Source organism: Sitophilus oryzae, unplaced genomic scaffold, assembly GCF_002938485.1.
Source record: "Sitophilus oryzae breed Bouriz unplaced genomic scaffold, Soryzae_2.0 scaffold_499_pilon_pilon, whole genome shotgun sequence".
Classification (NCBI taxonomy): Eukaryota; Metazoa; Arthropoda; class Insecta; order Coleoptera; family Curculionidae; genus Sitophilus; species Sitophilus oryzae.
The window spans coordinates 1,968,141-1,990,583 of record NW_022147083.1 but is presented as its reverse complement, the minus strand read 5'-3'; the positions used below and the strand labels follow the sequence as shown (position 1 = coordinate 1,990,583).

The 22,443-nt window shown below is 30.8% G+C and overlaps 1 protein-coding gene across 3 annotated transcripts in view; it reads right to left on the bottom strand.

The window, feature by feature from the left end:
- Window positions 1–11,684: 11,684 nt before the first annotated feature.
- The window catches only part of LOC115886878 (cytochrome P450 4C1-like), a 52,083-nt gene continuing 41,324 nt past the window's right edge, over window positions 11,685–22,443 (bottom strand). For all 3 annotated transcript variants that reach the window (XM_030906202.1, XM_030906203.1, XM_030906205.1), the window contains 3 exons: window positions 21,167–21,332; window positions 18,767–18,946; window positions 11,685–11,934 (listed from right to left, as the gene is read on the bottom strand). In XM_030906202.1, coding sequence (XP_030762062.1) covers window positions 11,774–11,934; window positions 18,767–18,946; window positions 21,167–21,332 — 507 coding nt within the window. In that variant the 3' untranslated portion in view covers window positions 11,685–11,773. The remainder of the gene's footprint in view (window positions 11,935–18,766; window positions 18,947–21,166; window positions 21,333–22,443) is intronic.

Here is a 22,443-nt window from a genome sequence, read left to right as displayed (position 1 = left end):
TGTAAACTATTTGATTATTTTAATTTTATTATATCAGAAATGCAAATAATAAAATTACTGCCGATGGCTGGATAAAATTGTAATGTCCCTAGACTTTTCCGGTGTGTGTATTTATGTTTTTGTGAACATACAATAACAATTTTAATGCTTCATTTCTCTAGGCGCATTGAAGTTTCTAAAACCTAATATTGTACTGATGTTTTTCTATTTACTAAATTTTGTGTTGCAATAATAACAATTTTATTACCTTATACAGAGTGTCTAAAAATTTATTTTGAATAATTACTAGCCTTAAACGGCAATAACTTCTTTAATTTCAATGGAACACCTTGTATATTTTACGAGAATCAGATGCAGAATTTAATTGTCTATCAAATTGTATTATACTATTTTTTCTCTACAATTGTATTATAGGTACTCTTCAAATTTTTGTAGAAAATGCATTTTCTTAGAATTTAGACCTCATTTATAAATATACCCCATTTTTTGGTTTCATGTAACAAATTTTCAAAGAGTACAGATACTAATATAGTCAATATAATTCGCTTATTTCATTAAAAAATAAAAAAAACTCTTTAAATATTTGATAAATAGGAACAATTAATATGATCCCAGTAATCAAACTACATTAATTGACTGTTTGCCTTGATTAATAATAATTGCTCTAAATACTAAAAAACTGAATTTTATATATGTATTAGAGAGTGTGGTAAAAAGTAACACCTTATAATTTTTTTAAATTTTTTTGACGAATGCTTATTTATAACAGACACGTTCATTTTCATAACTTATTATTATATTGATTTCTGATTCAAATCAACGTTTATTTAGAATAGTTTTTTAACCAAAACAATTAAGTATTTAGTTAACTATTTTTTTGGTGGAAATAATGGTGGTATATTTAAATGATATACTCTTTTACAAAGATTTAAATAGTTTTATTTTTGTAAACAAATGGGCTTGCAATATTATCGTTTTAGCGCTTATATATTTTGTACCATTAGTTACTTTAAAAAAATCTAAAATGTCAATATTCTATGGGTATATCGATAAACGAGGTCTAAATTATAAGAAAATGCATTTTCTACGATAACTTGAAGAAATAGGTTAAAAATGTTACGATACAATTTGATAGACAATTAAATTTGCATCTGATCCTCGTAAAATATACAGGGTATTCTATTTAAATTAAACGAGTTATTGCCAGGGTCCGGAAGTAGTTAATTAAGACGTAATTTACCTCATTAACTACGTGTAGTTTCACTTCAAAAACTACGTCTTTTCCTGTTTATTAACTACATGAAAACTACGTTAATAAACTATGTATTGATATTATGAATAATTTTGCTTTGTATGAGGGGTCTAAATATTATGATGTGTGAATATTATATTTAAAGCCATATTTCTTCTGTTTTCTTAAATACATTGTGTTTTCTAAAGCTTCAACTTATTATAACCTCACCTCAAACCTTTGATATTTGAAAGTTACATACATAGGTTACATAAACTACACCCTCTACATAAACTACATTAACTACATGTAATGTAGTTTATGTAGTTTTTAAAAGTAACATGTAGTTTTCCGAACCCTGGTTATTGCTGTTTAAAGCTGGTAATTTTTTAAAATACATTTTTAGACACACTTGCCAATATTTCGTAGATTTTGTGGGAAAATAGTAATTCAAACATTTGTAAAATTTACATTATTTAACGTTCTAAATTTTATAAGCATAGTATCCGAGAAAAGAAATTATTTTTTATATATGACTTATAAATTTAAAGATCCTTTAGAGCTTAGATGTATAATCCAAACTTGAGTTATTAAAATACTGAGAAAACCGATGAAATCTTTTGGTAGGTATTCGTATTAAAACTTTTCCTTGCCTTAAATCTTTTCAATGTGCTTCGTAAATTTATCGCATAAAGGAAAAAGTGAAATACGAAACTAAACTTTTTTAGTCGCTCCAATGTAATGAGCAGTTTGATACTTTTTTTAGAAAGTTATCTTTTGCATCACGGGAAACATCTAAGTTTGAAAACTAAATTAAAAACTTCTGTTTCAGTTGACATAAAATACGATATTCATAACTTTCCGGTTAAATTAAAAACAAAGACGCTATTACAAGTTCGAAGTTAGTGTGAAGATATAGTTTGAAAAAGAAAAGGGTTATATAATGAAGCAAATAAAGAAAAAAAATAAAATGTGATTTATTTTCATTTAAACTTTACGGGTTATTGTTCTTCCAGACAGAACCAATGTCATAAAATTATGGCCTAATTGCTTATAACGGTTTACAGAAAAAAATAGTGTGTGCACTATGTGCGCTTACATATTTGAAGTGAAACTTCTTACTAACATCTATTAAATTAAACGATTTTTATGTAGGATGGATATTTTTAACATTGAAAATGTTTCTGTTATCCTATATAAGGGAGCCCAAATCGAATTAAAATGCTACATTTGCCACACCATGACGTCATATATACAAGGGTATAGGAAATCTCGGCGCAGCGCCGGCAGTCGGCCAGCGCGCGCAAAAACCATTACATCGCTAATTGTTTATTGATATATCTTTATTAGTTTAAAAGCAAAAAATATGGGGTTTGCTTTGATACATTGTCAAGACATAAGCGAAACTTTTAAATTGTTTCTTTTTTTCATTTAGGCCTTCGTTTTTCGTTAAATGAAAGTTATATTAAAAAAATCTTTTTTAAACCAAATTTTCGCATGATTGAAATGATTATTCATGTTTAAAGTTTTTTTTTGGTCATAAGCGCTAATGGAAATGTTTTTTTGTAAATAATTATAAAAAATTACTCCCTACGAAGACTTTATTCTGTACTGGATCAAAAAATAAGTATTTGTTTTCTCTATACGGTGGTATTAATATATCGATTTTTGATGATAGTGCCTTTTTACCCTGTTTAATTTTGTACTACTTTCGGAATAAGGGTCCCCATATCATGTACTGTGATGTACTGTACTTCCATCCCTGAAAAATTCAGCTTGTGACACCGAAGTGAGAGGTAACGTCAAAATAAGCTTTAATCTACCTACATCATCATAGGTAGGTGTAGGTACTCTAGGTAAATTCTACCTAGACAGTAGCTGAACTAGCTGACAGTAGTAATTAATTTGTTATCCGATAAGTAGTTGTCATTATATAAGTTTAATCGTCTTATACCTCCTATAACGGTAGGTTTTGGATTTTTCCTGATTGGTTTGTTAAACAAAAATATACTGGGCATATAAATGTCTGTTACAGGTTAATTCGTTAAAGAAATATGTTACACACATATTATTTTAATAATAATAGTATAATAGTAATGGCTATATTATGTTATAACACATTATTGAATTAACAATTGAAAACAGTATTGAATGTACTTATTTTAACCAATGCATTGTTTTGTTTTTTTAATCTCACAAATAAGAAATATTTTATAGTTTTTATTATAAAAAACAGTGATTATACAATTTATTTACACCCCTTACACTGTTTTCTGTAAGGGGTGTAACCAGGAGTATATTTCGTAACCTTTTACGATATAAGAGGGCACAAAGTGTTTTATTACTTAATGCTTAAAATTTAATAATATATTTGTACATAAAATAAAATAGACTAGAAAGTCAATTAATTAATATTGACGTAATTACTAAATAAGTACAAGATTTTTTTTCTAATTATTTTAGTGTATTTTTAGTCACCGAATTATAAAGGAGAGATATCCAACCATTGCATTATTTTACTCACAAATAAATGTTTTATGGTTTTTATTATAAAACAACGATTAATTTATTATACACCCCTTAACCCAAACACTCCAAGGAGGATATTTCGTGACCCCGTATTTAAAGTGGACAAGGTTTATTAGTCAATGTTTTAATTACCCAGCGTCTTTAATAAAAATCTAATGTAATTTTTCATAGAAATGATCTGACATAAAAAGCAAATTTTATCAAAAAACTTTTTGATTATCTACAAGGAGTAAACCGCTGACAAATGTCTGTATACTAATGCCAAAGTAATGCCAAAAATACAAATTAAATACCAAAATTTCTCATATAATGCCCCACTAATGCCAAGCTGATTCCAATATAATACCACTAATACTACGAATAATATGTAACACATTTGTTTCACGCATTAACCTGTAACAATACTGGCAGGTACGTGCACAGATTTTTTCCTAGGTAACTTAAAAGTCGTTAAAAAGTCTAATTATATTTAAAGAAGATATAATTCCAACAAATTACATTATAAGGCCAATAATGCACAAGTAATACCATTAAAATTTTAAGCGTTTTTAACTTGTGTAACATATTTCTTTAACGAATTAACCTGTAACAATAGTGGTAGGTACGCACAGATTTTTTCGCTAGGTAACTTATTAAGTCGTTAAACAGGCCTATAAAAGCTATAACAACATAGGTAACTAATATTTATAATTTAATTCGAGTTTTAATCTCAAATAATAAATGTTTTTACTGGTGTATTTCTGAAGTGTTCATTATTAAAAGTAGTTATTCTTCAAGTTATGCGAAGTAATAAGTAATGTTTCCGGTGAGACCGCGTATATGTCACCGGATTCTGGTTAGTATAAAGACTTTTTTCTATAGAAAGAGTTTTTCTCTATTTTCCTTTCATAATAAGACTAATTTCTTCTTATTCTTTTAAATATTACAGTGTTTCTTTTTCCTAAAATGTTATACTTAATTTTCGCTTAAAATTAAAAAATCACCAAATGGAGGAAAATATACGTTATTGAATAAAATTTATACAAATCACTTTACCATAACAAAAAAGTAAAAACATGTCATGGCGGAACATGTCAGGAAACATGTCATGGCACATTTATCTATTAAAATCGAGATTAAAATAATAAACTTGCGTAACATCTTATACACGAGATAGAAAGTTTATTACATACATATACATACATACATATATAAAAGCTCAAAGGTTTTTTTTGTTGCATCCATCCCGCCGAAACCGCTTTACCAATTTTGATGATTCTTTTTTTAAATGAAAGGTATATATGTGTAGATTTGTTATGAAGTATTTTTATAGTGCTTAATGGCTATTTCTTTGTGTAAAACGACTAAATACTAAAACATACCTGAAAAACACCTACACACAATACCGGCAGAAATAAATTATTTGTCATTGTCAGTGGTGTGTCAGTTAGATTATATATTACGTTTTTAGATATTTTAGAGTGAGTTTTAGATACATAAATACCGCCAGCTTTAGATGCATAAATATTAGCACAAAGGTTCGTTTAAACGACATTAGTGAATTAGCTACACAAAGCGATTTTAGGAAATTCATCCTCTTAGAGAGTAAAATTATCTCGGAACAGGTTGTTGTATGAAAATTCCTTACTATTTGGTCTAGAAGAATGAAATCCTACAAAAAGAATTAGAAGAAATTTTTGAAATTCATCAACCAAATGGGTAAAGTTAGTAAAAATTTATATAAAACATGGTGACCTCTGGATTATACACATAAAAATTGGCACAAAGGTAAAGCGAATTTATGAAATTTATACCCTTAGGGAGTAGAATGAAAGTTTGCTGTACGAAAATGCAATACTATAACATTAGAAACCAGACAGTATAAAATTTTATACAAGGGTTTATTTAGTGACATCATAACGAAATATATCTTCCTCAATTATCCTTCACAGAATAAAAAATAACCTATAAAGAGAGTATTAGTGCTCTTAATAAATAAAAAAAAGTTGAAAAATAAAAAACATCTATGCTCACTAGCTCTCTATAAAGAAGTAAAAAATCATTTAAATCAATGCATGAACAATTCGAGGTGTAACGCGAACGTAGTCGCGAGAAAAAGTACTAGCTTATTTATTAAATTATTTTATTTAACTCATTAATTTTCATTGAAAAAGAATTTTTGTAATTCGCCACTATATTAGTTAAAAACTAAGAAACTCATATCAAATTTAAGTTTTGCGATTTTGACTTATACTTTTACAAAATCTGAACACATTTTAAAAGAAAAAAGTTTTTGATAATATTTGTGTAGATTGACTACAAGTTGTATAACATAAATTTCTACGACCGGTCTGCAGCATCGCCTTGTGGTGCAAACGTGGGCCTGTTAATCTGTGACGTGACGCACAACAGCCAAGAAAAACAGAAGAGTGGCTAAGAATTTAGTAATTTAAAAAGAAGTCTTTTAGATACAGTAGTAGGTATTAATAAGTTTTGTGTTTAAATGGCGTTTGCCTTTAACAGTTAAAAAATTATATCGTAAAGTGTAACTTTCCGTAAGAATTCTTTATCTGTCATTGATCATGATCTGTCATCATGTTAACCTGATGTTTTGTATGTTATTTTGTTTTTTTCGAGGTTTTTTTGCTTGCTTGTTTTACGGATAGGTGCGATCGCATAATTATTATTGATAATGTTTTATTTAATGTTAACACTACTACTTTTTCAGTGAATCTTTAAATCTGTTGTTTTTTGTTAACTTCGTTATTTAAACATATGTATGTAATACACTCATATTAACACTAATCATATTTTTACGTTTTTATTCATCGTAAAGGACTGTGAATTTTTTATGAATGCTTTTTATAGACTTCAATAAAAATAGAGTTAATATAAAACCGTATACTATTCTAGCTTTATAATTTTGTAATGTTTTTTTAATTTTTATTAAAAAACGATTATTCTATAACCCTGCCGGATAGCCGTGGCAGCTGTGGCCATTAAACCAAAATATTACTAGATCTATATCTTTGACTACTACTGACCAACAATTTGTTTTGTGATGAATTTGTCTGTGATCTGTATTTGTTTAAAAGTTTTGTTTATTTTTCATTATTTATAATGATTTACAGTAATTTTATTAAATTATATGAATATTTTCGTTGATTATTGGTTTGAAATAAATATGTCAGTCCTCCAATGAAAATACGAGTTGCTAACTCCAAATTCTAATTTTGAGCTGGCAAATAAGCTAGATGTTTTACCTAGACCGTTATTCAGAAGCTACAAACTATCGATGAACATATGCATGAATTTACTTCCTAGCACACAACCAGCCCCAGCCCAACAAACATTTGAAGGTAAAATTACGTTAAATTAACCACTTGGACTATTATTGAGAAACTGAGAATTGTCGTTAAAATTCCCAAAGTGGGGAATAAAACTAAAGTAATTTGGAAGTTAAAAACAGGTTAACAGGTTATAATGTCTTGTATGAAATATTGGCTATGAAGTCAAAAATAACCGACCTGAGGTCATAACACGGTAAAATAGAGGTAAATTTTACTAAAAATGGTCCTAATTTATACTACCTAAATTTTAACATGGGAAAGAAAGAGAAAGAATAAGTTAAAGCATTTTTCTTTATAATATGTGTATGTAAATGAATTTCCCAATAATGAACCAGGAAGACAAACAAGTGTAGTAATAACTGATGGCATGGCCGTTTGAACATTAATCCATTATGCATGAAATACCTACATATATGCACTTCGTAATAAATGTAAATAAGTTATATTGGTAAGAAGTGGATTATTGGATTCGCAAGATAATTATATCTGCGGAGCCAATTTTTTTGTGAGATGTAAATATGATAGGCCCTAAAAAATTATGCGCCATTAAAATATTATTTTCAACAATTAATTTTAGAATAAATCGTTACTTTCAAGGTTCTAACCTAACTTTTTTTCAGCTAACTTCCCTGGTACACTTTTAAAGTTGGGCAACGGCCCAGCTACGTCGAAACACCGGTTCCCATTAGAACACCGAAGTTAAGCGACGTAAGGCGATGCTAGTTGATGGACGGGTGACCGGTTCGAAACTTTGCATCGTGCTGTTGTCCAAGGGAAAAGTGTAAAATCTATTGATACACACTGCTCTTTCACGCCGGTTCGAGGCCGGATGAGATCGGATATCTCGTGAGTAAGAGTTAATTTAGACACTTCCTAAGTCGGTAGGCCATTGACCATGATATGGCCGAGGACCGCGGTTCGGATTCCGCGTAAACAAAGTAGGTCCCGTCCAGTTTAGCCATTGCAGCAGAAAGGAGACGTTAACTTGAACCTCACACACACACACTTTTAAAGTTCTTAATTAGTTAATTTAACTTGTGGTAGGTAGTATTATTCATGAACGTCTGTTTATTTTTCTCAATAGTTTAGAACAATATCACAAAAAAATATTTTTTGAAAACAAATTGGATAAAAAAATGGCCGCTAATGGTGTTTTTAACTATTCGTCTATAAAGTTAGGTTTTCCATAATTTTAAAACCTTAAAGTCCGCTTTCTTTTTATGAGGTTAAGATTTCTTTAAATTAATAACCACAAAGGACAAGATTTCTTGCTTAAGGTATTTTTCCTTCGAGGTGCAGATTAAAAAATGGGCTATATTAGGTGGAAGCTTATTTCTCATTGTTGGAGTATCGCCGGTAAAACAGAAAACTTTTATTTCCTTTGAGTGACAGTTCATCGGGGAAGATTATCACGCGATAGCGGGGTTAAATTGTGTTATAAATGGGTAGATCTACACCGAATGGGGTGGCTGTGGGAACACTGCCGATAGGTTGAAGGAAACTAGAAAATCGCATCTTAAAAAATACCGAAATCATATTTTAATCATGTGTCAATTTTTTCAAATGCATAATATTTGGAAAAAAGCACTTTTTTGCGAATAATTGGATACCACACGCTTGGTATTTAGAGTGATATTGTCATTATGAACTGAATGTTACAATTTCAAATGAACCATTTCTATCGAATAACGTAAAAAATACCGAGGGTGCCATTTAAAAATCAAAAGTTGTAGTCATTTCCAGCGAAACAGGAAGTGACCGAAGACAATTGAATACGCCAATCAATCTTGGTTTATGTCATATAAAAATACAAAAATTATAGGGGTCAGCCACTTTTGAGAAACACGCGGTATGTTGTCATCTAACCACACTTCTTATATGGTTTAAAAGAATAACAAAAAGGTTTGAGAAGGTATTTTTGTAAAATGTTATGCATAATAATATTGTTTATGCATTTCTTGCATACTTACTTCTTTGTCACCATTAATCAATCTCATAAGGAAAGGGAACAAGTAAAACAATGTATTTGATATGCCGATAAATTATGATAAATATATTGAGGAAGTTCTATGTAATAGATTCTGATAAAGTGTACATATTTCCATTATTTAATAAAATATGAGACACGTCTCTTTCCAAAACAATCTTATTCATCGAAAACATAACTATCAAACTTTCTTAATGGAATATCCATGTTTATATACGTATATTCTTTGACACAAGTTTCTTCAGAGCTATGAAAATGTATTTTTGCATAGGCGTAGGCAATGTTTTGCGATACAGTTGACGATTGTGAGAATGATTTTTTTTCTGATGTAAACTGTTCGTTTTGAAAGTTTACACGTGCTTGTCTAAGTCTCATTTTTCTAAGTCACATTTGACATCATCACATACATTGAATGAAGAATGATTTAAAAAATGTCTGCGTATTTTTTAATTCTTTTGAATTACTATGTTCATTTTAATTGTATAATTTGTTTTAGAGATTTTAATAAAAAGAATGTAAAATACTCGGTAAAATATGATTAATTTTTTCTCTAATTTTTCGGCTATTTTATATTGCTAGAACCGCTATAGTTACTGGGTACCTTTTTGTTAGCTCATTACCAAAAATATATTCATTCTAACTTGTAAACATTACTTCTGGAATTGTATTCAATGTTAGTAGGAAAGTTCTAAGACATTAGACGTTAATTTAATACATATTTAAAATAAGTTACAATAATTTCGTGTAATTTGATTATTGTCAAATTTATTTTATTTTTTGTTAACAATGATATGTATTGACTAATTCCATTCAAAATATTTATTTTTACCAAGAAACATTTTTTACGTAGAAAATTAAGTAAATTTATATTTTTTCACTCATTAGTTTCAAACAGAAAAGTTATTACTCTTCAAATCAATTAAAAACATTTAGGTGATGCCCTCTATAAGCAGGAGTCATGTTGACATTGAAATCAAGTTTCATCCAAATACTGACGTTAGTTCAGAAATTATTTGCGAAAAAGCTATAGATTTTTGGGTATAACTACAATAAAAATATACTAGCACTGTCCCTCCGCCATAAAAATTATTGTTGGTTTATATTCTTTACTTTACATCCATTTTTATTCCCTGCATAATTTTGTGGACATCAATAATTATTGACGCTGAAATTTAATCACTTAATTGTACTATATATTATTTGAAAAAGTTCAACCCTAAGCTGTATTCGGTGTCAGTTATTTGTTTTATTATACAATAATAATCTGAAATCGTTTTCTCCCCTAGTGACAGTTTAGCTTGGTTTATATTTCATTGGCGTAGTTTCAAACATTTTAAAAATATACTCGTATTTAATAGTATTTTTATCAAGCCGAGGTCTATAAAATTATGGAATTATTTTTGTACTAATTACTAATTTATAAAATAAATACGAGTAAGTCAACGAGTGAGTAAAGCAATATTATTTGATTTGAAAATTATACCTAGAATAGTTTGAGGCATTATTAAGATGTAAAATTCAATATTAATTTTGGAACCCACATGGTGCTTCAAAAAAGTGCAATGATCAAGTTTTTTTAAGACAACACGTATTTTTTATTTAATTTGTAGATTCTCCTTACAATTGTTTAACTTTCAATAGTCTAAGAGTTAGCAACGTTTTCGAGAAAGTATTTTAAGACGTCTGGCTCTCTGATATATCTTTTACTATGCTCTCTGGAACTGCATGCGGCCCGTCTGCCTGCCGATATCCGTTGCGTTCACTACTGCGCATCGGAAGAAGATCCTTTATTTTTATTAATTTAGTCCTATAAATTATAGTATTGAATATAAATCGAGCATGTCTCCATAGCGCAGTGCGTATAGTTTCCGACCGCGGCCGATGATTCAGAGTTTGAATCCGGGTGAGAGCAAAAACTTTTTTTATTTTGTTTTCGTTTATATTCTGATAGTAAAGTATTAAATAATTCTGGTAGTTAAATAAAAACAAATATTTAATACTTTTCTATCAGAATATAAACGAAAATAAAATAAAAAAGTCTTTGCCCTGACCCGGATTCGAACTCTGAATCATCGGTTCGTGGTCGGAAATTCTACGCACTGCGCTATGGAGACATGTTCGATTTATATTCAATACTAGAATTTAAATGACTAATAAAAATATAGGATCTTCTTTCAATGCGCAGTAGGGAACGCAACGTTTACCGTCAGCCAGACGGGCCGCATGCTGTTCTAGAGAGCACAGTAAAAGATATATCAAAGAGCCAGACGTCTTAAAATACTTGTTTTTCCGACGTTGCTAGCTCTCTCCCCGTACTACAATGCATAATACTATTTCGCTGAAACTAGTAGACAGTTTTTAAAAAATTACAAGTCGCCCTCTTGTTTCTGAAGTTTTCTAACTACAACTAACTTCAACTTCAGATCATTTGAGAACTTAAAAAGGAACTGAAATATTTTGGGAATTGAAAGTATGGAAAAATGTATCTCTGTACACTGTAGAGTTAGTTTTTAAAAAATTAAGAGACTTTCAAATAGATTCATTGAAAACGAGTCTTTGTCTATTATAGATATAGGAAAGGAAAATATTAAAAGTCAAAAACTAAAATAAAAAATCCTCTTTGCTTGCAATCAGTAACATCCTTGATATATCATTACAAAAACTTCTACTGCATGTAGGTAATAAGATTCATTATTTTCATCTTGGTGTTAATTGACAGTCTAAGTTATGTGTAGTCCTCATCGTAAAAAGTGATCGTAAATCCATTTCTTCGACCGATTTGTAGTTCGAAGACATTCTGTAATGACGAACCACAGTAGCGACAACAACTTTCAAACTCAGCAATGCGTAAGTTTTTCCTAAAAACATAGAGAATAAATTAAAATTAAGTTAATTCTAAACAATTACAAGCTCTATGACATGATATGTTTTGCGTAAGCTCTAATTAATAGATGGTTATTTTCTTTTATCTATTGCTCTAAAGAAGCTCTATGACAAACCTTCATAGATTTAAACAATAGCTGTGTGTTTATACTATACTTTATAATTTTAGAAAAACTGAATCAATTATTTCAATTAAAACTGAACAAGTAACAATGCAAAAGACAACATACGTCAAGTTGCCATCCTATGATTTTGTCAATGACAAATTCTGTTTCCTAACCGTTATAGGATTTTGCTTATTTCGTACAAGATTTCAATTACCCACTAACGCACTTAGAGCACACTAACCGTACCATAACGTAGTAGCGTCCGTAGACAGCACAATAAATTGCATTTAAAAATGAAATACGTTAACTTTTTATTCCTTAGTTCCGTTTTGGTTTATAGTCTAAAGCGGCCTATACATTATCAAACGAATTGCGCAACAAAGCGATGCGCAACGTTGCGTTGCAGAACTGATTCAGCGGTCCATACATTATCAAACAAGTTGCGCAACAAAGCGATGCGCAACGTTCCGTTGCACAACTGCATCACCCATGCACTTAGTAAAATTTTATTTTGATCAAACTTTTTATTCAAAGTTGTGCATTCTTTGAGAAACAATCATGTCCTCAATTGCCATTTCGTCAATTATTATCGTATATACCCTAGATGATGTCAATGATACCAAAAAAACGAAAAAGAAAACAAAGAATTTGGATGAAAGAACTAAAATATTGCACAACGAAGCGCAACACACACATACACTACACAACGCGCTGCGCAAACGCCTGCTGCACAAAAGAATTCAAACATTCTTGAAACTTATCAAACAACTGCTCAACGCATCAAACGTTACCATACATTGGGAACTCGTTGCGCAACAGCCTGTGTTGCGCAATTTGTTTGATAATGTATGGGCCGCTTAAGACCAAAATTACACTATCAAATTTCTTTGTCAAAGATTTTTTTTTGTAAAAATATTGTATATTAACAATACCAAATTTTTCATAAATATCTTTTATAAAAGATCTTTGACAAAGAAATTTTATAGTGTAATACTGGCCTAAGAGCTAGCAGCATTTTCGAGAGAGAATTTTAAGAAAGCTGGCTCTTTAATATATATTTTGCTTTGGAACAGCGCGCTCACTAGATAGACATTGCGTTCACTTCTGCGCATCGGAAGAAGATCTTATATCTTTGATTTATTCCGTTAAGTTCTAGTATTGAATATAAATCCAGCAAGTCTTACAATAGTATGGCGCGCAGAGGTTCTGCCTATGAAGCGAGGAGTCCAAGTTCGAGACCGGCTCGGTGTATAATTTTTTTATTGTATTTTCATTTATATTCTGATAGTAAAGTATTAAATATTTGTTTTTTTACCACCAGAAAGGATGGCGTTTGTGGGCTTATGAACCATACTGTGTATACAGGGTCGCTTTTATGTATGGAAACGGTCGATTATTAGATAAAATATAGGAGGTACCGCATAAAGTTGTAGGATATAATATCTATTAGCAAGTAATAAATTTCAGTATACAGAGTCGTTCATAAAGTCGTGGCACATCAAAGTTTCATTTTTTTTTAAATAGAACACCTATAGAATACTATTACATATTTCAATTCTTCCTTCAATTCTAAGCAAAAATCGAAATACACACAATGTACATCAAAGCAACCGTTTAGTTTCCGAGTTATTGACTTTTGAAAATAACTTCGATTTAGTTAATTTCGATGTGTCTGGTTTGATTTAATGATGCCATTCTACCGAAACTGTGATACTGTTGTAATGGGTTTTTAAATTCTTATTAGCAACTAGTAAATTTAAGTATACAGGGTCGGTCATAAAGTTGTGTCACATCAAACTTTTTTTTTTTAATGAAACCCCCTGTATATTATTGCATATTTCAATTCTTTCTTCAGTTGTAAATAATAATCGTAATACACAATGTACATAAATTGAAGAATTGAAATTATAACGAAAATTTTGTAATTTCCAGACTTGCTATACTCTCATTTTATACATCTATAAATGCTAACTTGAGAACTAATGTCAAATATTATTAAGTATCACAGTTTCGGCAAAATGGCATCGTTAAATGAAACTGAAAATATCGAAATTAATTAAATCAAATATGTTTAAGTGATATTTTCAAAAGTCAATAACTCGGAAACGGTTGGTATGAGGTACATCATGTGTATTTTGATTTTTGCTTAGAATTGAAGGAAGAACCGAAATTTGCAATAATATACAGGGGTTTCCATTTAAAAAAAGTGAAATTTTGAAGTGCCACGACTTTATGACCGACCCTGTATACTTAAATTTACTACCCGCTAATAGATATTTATAAACCCTATAACTTTTATATTTAACTTTTTGCGGTAACATTTTCCATAATATACGACCGTTTCCATACATAAAAGCGACCCTGTATAAATAGAATTTTGTATTTTCATTTGTTTTGTTACTGCACATCTCATGTGTACAGGGTGTCCCACAAAATACCTTATTTATGAAAACAAGTAGAGTATGGTATATTTTTAAAAATTTCATTACATGGAAAATAGAATAAAAAATAATATACAGGCTACCCCATTTAAAAAACAAAGTTTCGGTCGTATTTCAATAATGACAGCTCCTCGTCCTCGAAAAACTTGTTACTTCACTGAATTCTACGTGAAAATCTCTATGAGACTGAAAATTAATAACCTTAAAATATAAAATACCTAAAATTAATATTTTATACGAGGGGTGTCAATAAATGCATCAATATCTCAAATTCGCCCTGTATTTCAGAAACTAGGACAAATATATGCATATTTAGTTTCATAAAAAAGTAGCGAAGTAATGTGAAGAAAAAAATATCCATCAAAAACATAAACATTTAAATGTACGATTTAGTAGAAAATCAAGTATTTTACTTATAATAAAAATATAAAAAGTGATCTTATACGGGATTAAAAAATACCGCATACTATGTCGTCTTCTGGCATTTCTTAATGATTTTGTTCCTTAAACGAATGATAGTTATGTTTCGTTAAAGTACTTAGTACTATGTTATGATGTTTTTTTATAGTTTCTCCGATATACTTATATTAATGTTTTTGTTTTCACCCACATGAAGTAAATTATTCAGATCTCTATCATTAATTATTATACAGGGTGTCCCAGAAATGAGTGCAGATATTTTAAGGGGTGGTAGATCTGGTCAAAATAAACATATTTTCTCTTTACCATTTTTAAAATAAATTGAAAATAACCGAGTTACTTAACTTTGAAAATTTAAAAATATAATCGCAACATTTTGAGAACCGCCGGCAGATATCGCCAACTACATCCAATTACCCGGATCAAGCCCGGATTTCAGTTAATTCGACGCACTGTGTTGCCATAAAGACAAGAAAGTATATGTTAAAAGTAAGTCATAAAATCACAACACCTGAGGAGTTTGCAGAGATGCATTACATTTTTAAGATTGTGATATTATTACATAAAAAAAATTAAAAGTTAAATGTTTAATAATGTGTTAAAAAATGTATTAAAAAAGTTAAATTAAAAAACTTACCCAACATTAAAAAAGATACTTATGACAGATCGATGTAACTGTGACAGTTCTCTTTTTCGATATACACTTAACTAAAATACACTTCACTGTGCTGCTTTACTTGTACATGCTATTATAATAACTACTAAAATAACAGTCCCCATTTTTTACACATTATTTTCATATAGGCCTCATCACAATTTGAATCACTCATTTACAAAACACCTTGAAAAGCACACATTACTTTGAATACCTTTCTGAATGAATAAATGTTGAGAATTATTGTCTCTTACCGCCACTTTCCGAACTACTTTCAAAGATTAAATTTAACATTCCTAATTTTTGAGTAGAAATTTGTCTATGAATTTATAAATGTAGAACTATGTTCCGCCGAATTATGTAGAATGTGGATAACATAGGAGGTTGCAAAACTGTGAGGTTTAGATACACCGTAGGGAAATCTCAGGTGAATAAACAAGTGGCACTAAAAAGTTTTTTCAAATTTCCCGGAAAATGTCAAGAAAAATTTTAAATTTTCAACATTTTTTTTTCGCAAAAAAAACTCATAGGCGGGTTTCTGGGGTTGAACTATACTACCAGTTAAAATATTTGCACTTATTTCTGGGACACCCTGTATAAGTCCTGTCGTGATTATCCACTTCGCTTATCAGTTTTTTTATTGTGGATTATTTCGCTTCAAACAGCAATAAGTTTTTGTATAGTCGACCTGGTTGGAATTGAAGGGTCCAGGGAAAAACATGATAAGTGCCATTTCAGTGATTTTACAGGATAGCATCGAACGGCTGGTGGTTATCAGGTTCTTTCCGTGTGTTCTATATTTTACTAAGCATATCATAGGTTTTGACAACTTGTTGCCCTGCAGAGTTTATATATTTTCTAGGGACCAGTGAGACCTACTTCTTCTTCAAGTACCGTCCCCTAACAGAGGTTGGCATTCATCACGGCTATTTTGATTTTATTTGCGGCTGCTCTAATTAATCCATTCGACGTCATTCCACACTAGTGATGTGTCGGTATTTGAGTAACGCAATTTTGGAGCGGTATTTTTTTGTAACGTCGCGTCGTGTCGCGCTACACAACGAATCAGGAACCTGTTACTGAAGAACGACGATCATAATGACGACAAAATTATAAATTATTTATAATTTAGAAATAAATTATTTATAATCGCTCTTGAAGTTAGCTTGAACCGTAGTAACCGCATAGCGACGTGTTTAGCTCCAGCCGTCGCGATTTCGTCGATCGCCAACAGAATTATCTGGCACAGGTATGTACCTAGCGTCGCGCGTGTTCGCTCCAGCCGTCGCGCTAGAGCCGTAGTTCCGTCTGTCGCGAACAGAAGTAACTGGTTCCTGCTGTAACTGGCTATCGACGCTCGACCTCGGAGGCGACGTATTTCGTTCCAGGGTTTCGGTTTTGCCTGTCGCGATTTGGTCGGTTACTATTGGCGTTGGTGCTCCCGTTGCTACGTTACTTTCGAAATAGCGATTTTTGGTATATACTAGGTCTGTATAAAATAGCGTTGTTTGAAAGATGAAACGCAAAAGCAAATAAAATAAAATAAAAATATTTTATATTTGCTGTTATACATTTATATAAGTTTTATTGTTTATATCTATTTTTAAGGTTAGGTTAGGTCAATAAACATTTTTTTTGACAGTGTTGGACAGTGTTGGACTTTGGAAGTCGGAACCTCCGTTACAAAATCGCGGTATTTTGTCGCGGTATTTTTCTGGAACGGTAATGACTATTGTAACGCGACTCATGTGGAACCGGTATTCCCATCACTATTCCACGCCATTCTCTGAGGTTCCTCAGCCAGGATGTTCGTCTTCTGCCTCGACTTCATCCTCCTTGGATTTTTCCTTCCATAATATTCTGGAGTAATTGGTATTTAGGACCTCTTATAACATGTGTAAAATATTCTAATTTTTTTCTTTAATGGTCGTATGTATTTCTTCTTCCTTGTTCATACGGAGTAACTACGGCCTACTTCGCTCCAGCCGTCGCGCTCCTAGAGTTTTAGTTCCCTGTCGCGTACTGCTGTAACTGGCTCTCGACGCTCGACCTCGGAGGCGGCTTACTTCGTTCCAGCAGTCGCTGGAGCGCTTCTAGGGTTTCGTTTTTGCCTGTAGCGATTGGGTCGGTTACTATTGGCGTTGGTGCTCCCGTCGCCGTCGCTACGTTACTTTTGAAATAACGATTTTTTGTATTGCATGGTATAAAATAGCGTTGTTTCAAAGATGAAACGTAAAAGCAAATAAAATAAAATGAAAATTTTATTTGCTTTTATACATTTGTATAAGTTTTATTGTTTATATCTATTTTTAAGGTCTGATGATGGCTGGAACTGCCCAAACCGGTCACCAATAAAGAATTTTTTTTGACAGTGGTTTGTGGGACTAGGTAGATAGTATAAAATAAAAGTAGGTACCAATGCCAGAAATGTTACATAAGCGACGACCGCGACACTTAGGAAGTTGGAACCTCGATTACAAAATGGCGGTATTTTGTCGCGGTATTTTTCTGGAACGGTCGCTATTGTAACGCGACTCATGTGGAACCGGTATTCCCATTACTAGTTCATAATATGTAATAAAGTACCGTATGATCGAAAAAAAAACGGAGTCCAGTTGGCTTGGAAATGACGATCGATGACATTTCCCATATAATTTTACATATAAAATGACAGCGATCTTCATTTCATAGCCATCGTTGACGCCGTTTTTATTCGATCATACGGTATTATTTGTGTTAAATGTTAATATTACACTAACACACACACACACTATCTGCTAATAATACTTTATATTACAATAAAGTATCATTAGTATTAAATTTTTATACTAAAAATTTTAAAATAATTAATATTTTAAAATTATATTTAACAATGATAAAACAATAGGTTGACTTAACTTAAGGTAGTTGATATTTGCCTGATTTTTTGCCAGTTTTAATTTAAGAATAGATGCAGTTTTTTAAATTAGTTAAAAACGGCTTATCCAAATCTAGTATTGAGTACAGATTTGGATAAGCTGAGTATTTTTTGAGTATTGAGCAAAAGCAGATCGTTTAAAAATTATTTACGACTTTGCTGTATATCAACAGGGGAGCTCATATTTGTACAGTTCAAAATTTGCATGGGATTTCCTATGTTCCCAGTGCCGATGGACCACTCGGTATAGAATTCTCATTATCTTACCGATACAATTCCGGGGTCCTGTAGAAAATGGTATATAGTAGCTAGATGGTCTTTTTGCAATTTCTTCTGGTAGAAATCGATCAGGGTCAAATTTTAGTGGATCGGTCCAGTATCGTTCATTACGATGAACGTCTAATATGCTTATCATTATATTAACTCCTTTTGGGATTGTTTGTGTTCCTAAAATACAAACAACAGTAATAGACACAATTACAATAATATTATACGTGATTATATACAGGGTCGCTTTTATGTATGGAAACGGTCGATTATTAGGTAAGATATAGGAGGTACCGCAAAAAGTTAAATATAAAAGTTATAGGGTTTATAAATATCTATTAGCGAGTAGTAAATTTAAGTAGACAGGTTCAGTCATAAAGTAGTGGCACATCAAAGTTTCATTTTTTTAAATGGCCCTCTATATTTTTAAAACCCGCTCTATATTATTGCAAATTTCGGTTCTTCCTTCAATTCTAAACAAAAATCGAAATACACATAATGTACCTCATACCAACCGTTTCCGAGTTGTTGACTTTTGACAATATCACTTAAACAATTTGATTTAATTAATTTCGATGTGTTCAGTTTCATTTAACGATGCCATTTTGCCGAAACTGTGATTCTTAATAATATTTGACATTAGCACTCAAGTTAGCATTTATAGATGTATAAAATGAGAGTATAGCAAGTCTGGAAATTACAAAATTTTCGTTATAATTTCAATTCTTCAATTTATGTACATTATGTATAACGATTATTGTTTACAATTGAAGAAAGAATTGAAATATGCAATAATATACAGAGTGTTTCATTTAAAATAAAGTTTGATATGACACAACTTTATGCCTGATCCTGTATATTTAAATTTACTTGTAGCTAATAGGAATTTAAAAACCCATTACAACAGTATCACAATTTCGGCAGAATGGTATCATTAAATCAAACCAAACACATCGAAATTAATTAAGTTGAGTTAATTATTATCATAAGTAATGTTGAATATTTTGAATCTTGCATCACCATTTGGGCAGCCTGGTTAATTATACTTTCTGACAACTGACACTAGCCATTATTTACAAAGAATAACTAATAAAGTTTAGTTTAATTTTATTTAGCTATAGTTTGGTTTATAAGACTATTACCAAAAGTAATGCTGAATACTTCGAACCTTGCATCCCCATTTGCAGCCTAGTTTTGGCTTTATCCGGTTTTATCTGGCTTTGTCACGAAGTTGGGCAAATATGATTTTATCAACGTTTTTTAACTTATTAGTAGTGTTAGTTTTTAAGTAGTGCAAAATATTCAGATGCCATCTTTCAATTAAAAAATATATATTAGTCAACACGTAAAACTCAGTTCTGTTTATCTTGATAGCATTATTATACAGGGTGGTCGAAACTGTATTCCGGAAACTTCGGCAGCATATTCTGCAGAGAAAAATAAGCAAAAAAGTTCGTATAAATTTATGTTCTAAAATGCTTAGTTTCAGAGATCCAGGGTGTGTAAGTTTCATTTTTATTTTGATTTTTTCCAAATAATTTCTGAGGTAACGTTAATATTTTAATAAAAATTGGTGTGTGAAATTTGATTTTGATGCCCATATGACTGCTACTTGTAGAGGGCGCCACCTAGATATTTTTTAACTGGTTTGAAGAGGAATAACTTTTCGTCCGTACCTGTAGAAAACTGCTGGGTAAAAAAATGTACATTCACGACGTTTTTTTCATGTAAAAATGGTCTCTTGGTACAAATCGCTACGAGTAATTGTTCTCCAGATATTTGGAATCGAAATTATTAATGCCTGTCATCATTGACATAAATTAAACATGTCGACTAAATTAATTTGACTCGATTTGAAAAAATAAAAAGTTCCCAAATTTATCACTTCAGTCGAATAACTATCTATCAACATGTTTATTTTTTGTCAATAATGACATGTATTGACTATTTCCTTTCTAAATATCTTGAGAATCACGGAAATGTATATTTTTTCATTCAGTAGTTTAATACAGGTACGGACAAGTTATTACTTTTCAAAACAGTTAAAACACATATAGGTGGCGCCCCCTACAAATAGGAGCCATATTGACATCAAAATCAAATTTTTCATGTCCAAAAACTCCCAGCCACCAATTTTCATCCAAATATTGACGTTACTTCAGAAATTATTTCGAAAAAATCGAAATAAAAACAAAACTTCTACATCCTGTATCTCAGAAACTAAGCATTTTAGGACATACATTTATAGGAACTTTTTTACTTATTTTTATCTGCAAAATATGATGCCGAAATTTCCGGAATACAGTCCGGACCACCTTGTATACAGACCAGTTCCACTTGTATACAAATTTCACATAAATTAATTTCTTTTTTCTTAGCATTTGAAATTAATTATCTTACCACATATTACATCCTTCGTAGTATATCTTCCTATTACTGGAGCGATGGGGAATAATCGGAGTGTTTCAAAAATGACCCTTTCTACATATTTTAATTTAGGTAAATCTTGTACTTCTATTGCACGATCCAAGCCTATTTCCTCCAAAATCTCCTTGTAAACTTTATCCTAAATCATATAAGAGAAGAGATACAAAAATTCCTGGTTTAAAACAAAGTAACAAATTTGTTTTCTATGTTATATTTTACGAAACATTGATTATCTACATTTTTTATATTTTTTTTGTCGTGATTTGTCCAGTACAACGAACTGGCTAGTATCTCGCAAAAGAAATAAAACCATACAAAATATATTTGTAGTTTTCAATTTAATCTAAAATCATCCTTTAAAAATATGTTGAGAAAATTGATTATACTCGTACTGTCGTAACCTCTAGCTGTTCTAAGATATTAGTAATTAATAATATCTATAGTAATATATAAAATTCTTGAGTGACTGACATACTGATTAATCACGATCCTGCTCAAACCACTCAACGTAAGAAGCTCAATTTTGGCATGCAGGTTAATTCTAAGGTGTAGAGGTTCGATAAGAAGGGAATTTCCGAAATTCCAGTTCCAAGAGGGTGAAACCATCCCTCAAATATTACAATATTTTTATTTAAAAAACGGTCAAGTTTCCGAAAAAACGCTTAAACACGTATATTTTATTTTGTTTTTTACATATTTTAAGATTTTTTAAAAATGTATACAGGGTGTTTCGAAAAATCTGGTCATTGATTAATCACGATCCTGCTTAAAGCGCTTGACGTAAAAAGCTGATTTTTGGAAAACAGATTGACTTTTGGTGTAGAGGTTCGATAAGAAGGGATTTTTCGAAACTCGAATTCTAAGGGGGTGAAACTATCTCTCAAATATTAAAATATTTTTTATTTAAAAACCGGTGCGTTTTTCGGAAAAACTCTTAAACACGTATATTTTATTTTGTTGTTTTACATATTTTAAGATTTTTTATAAATTTATAAAGGGTGTTTCATAAAATATTACCATTGAGCAATCACGATTCTGCTCAAACTGAGGGTGAACAAGAGGGTGAAAACGCCCCTCAAATATTACAATATTTGTTATTTAAAAAACGGTTAGTCTTTCGGGAAAACGCTTGGACAAGCATAATTTATTTGGTTTTTTTACATATTTAGAATTTTTTTAAAAAATCATACGGGGTGTTCCAAAAAGTTGGATAATTTCTTAACCACGATTCTGCTTAAACTGCTTGACGT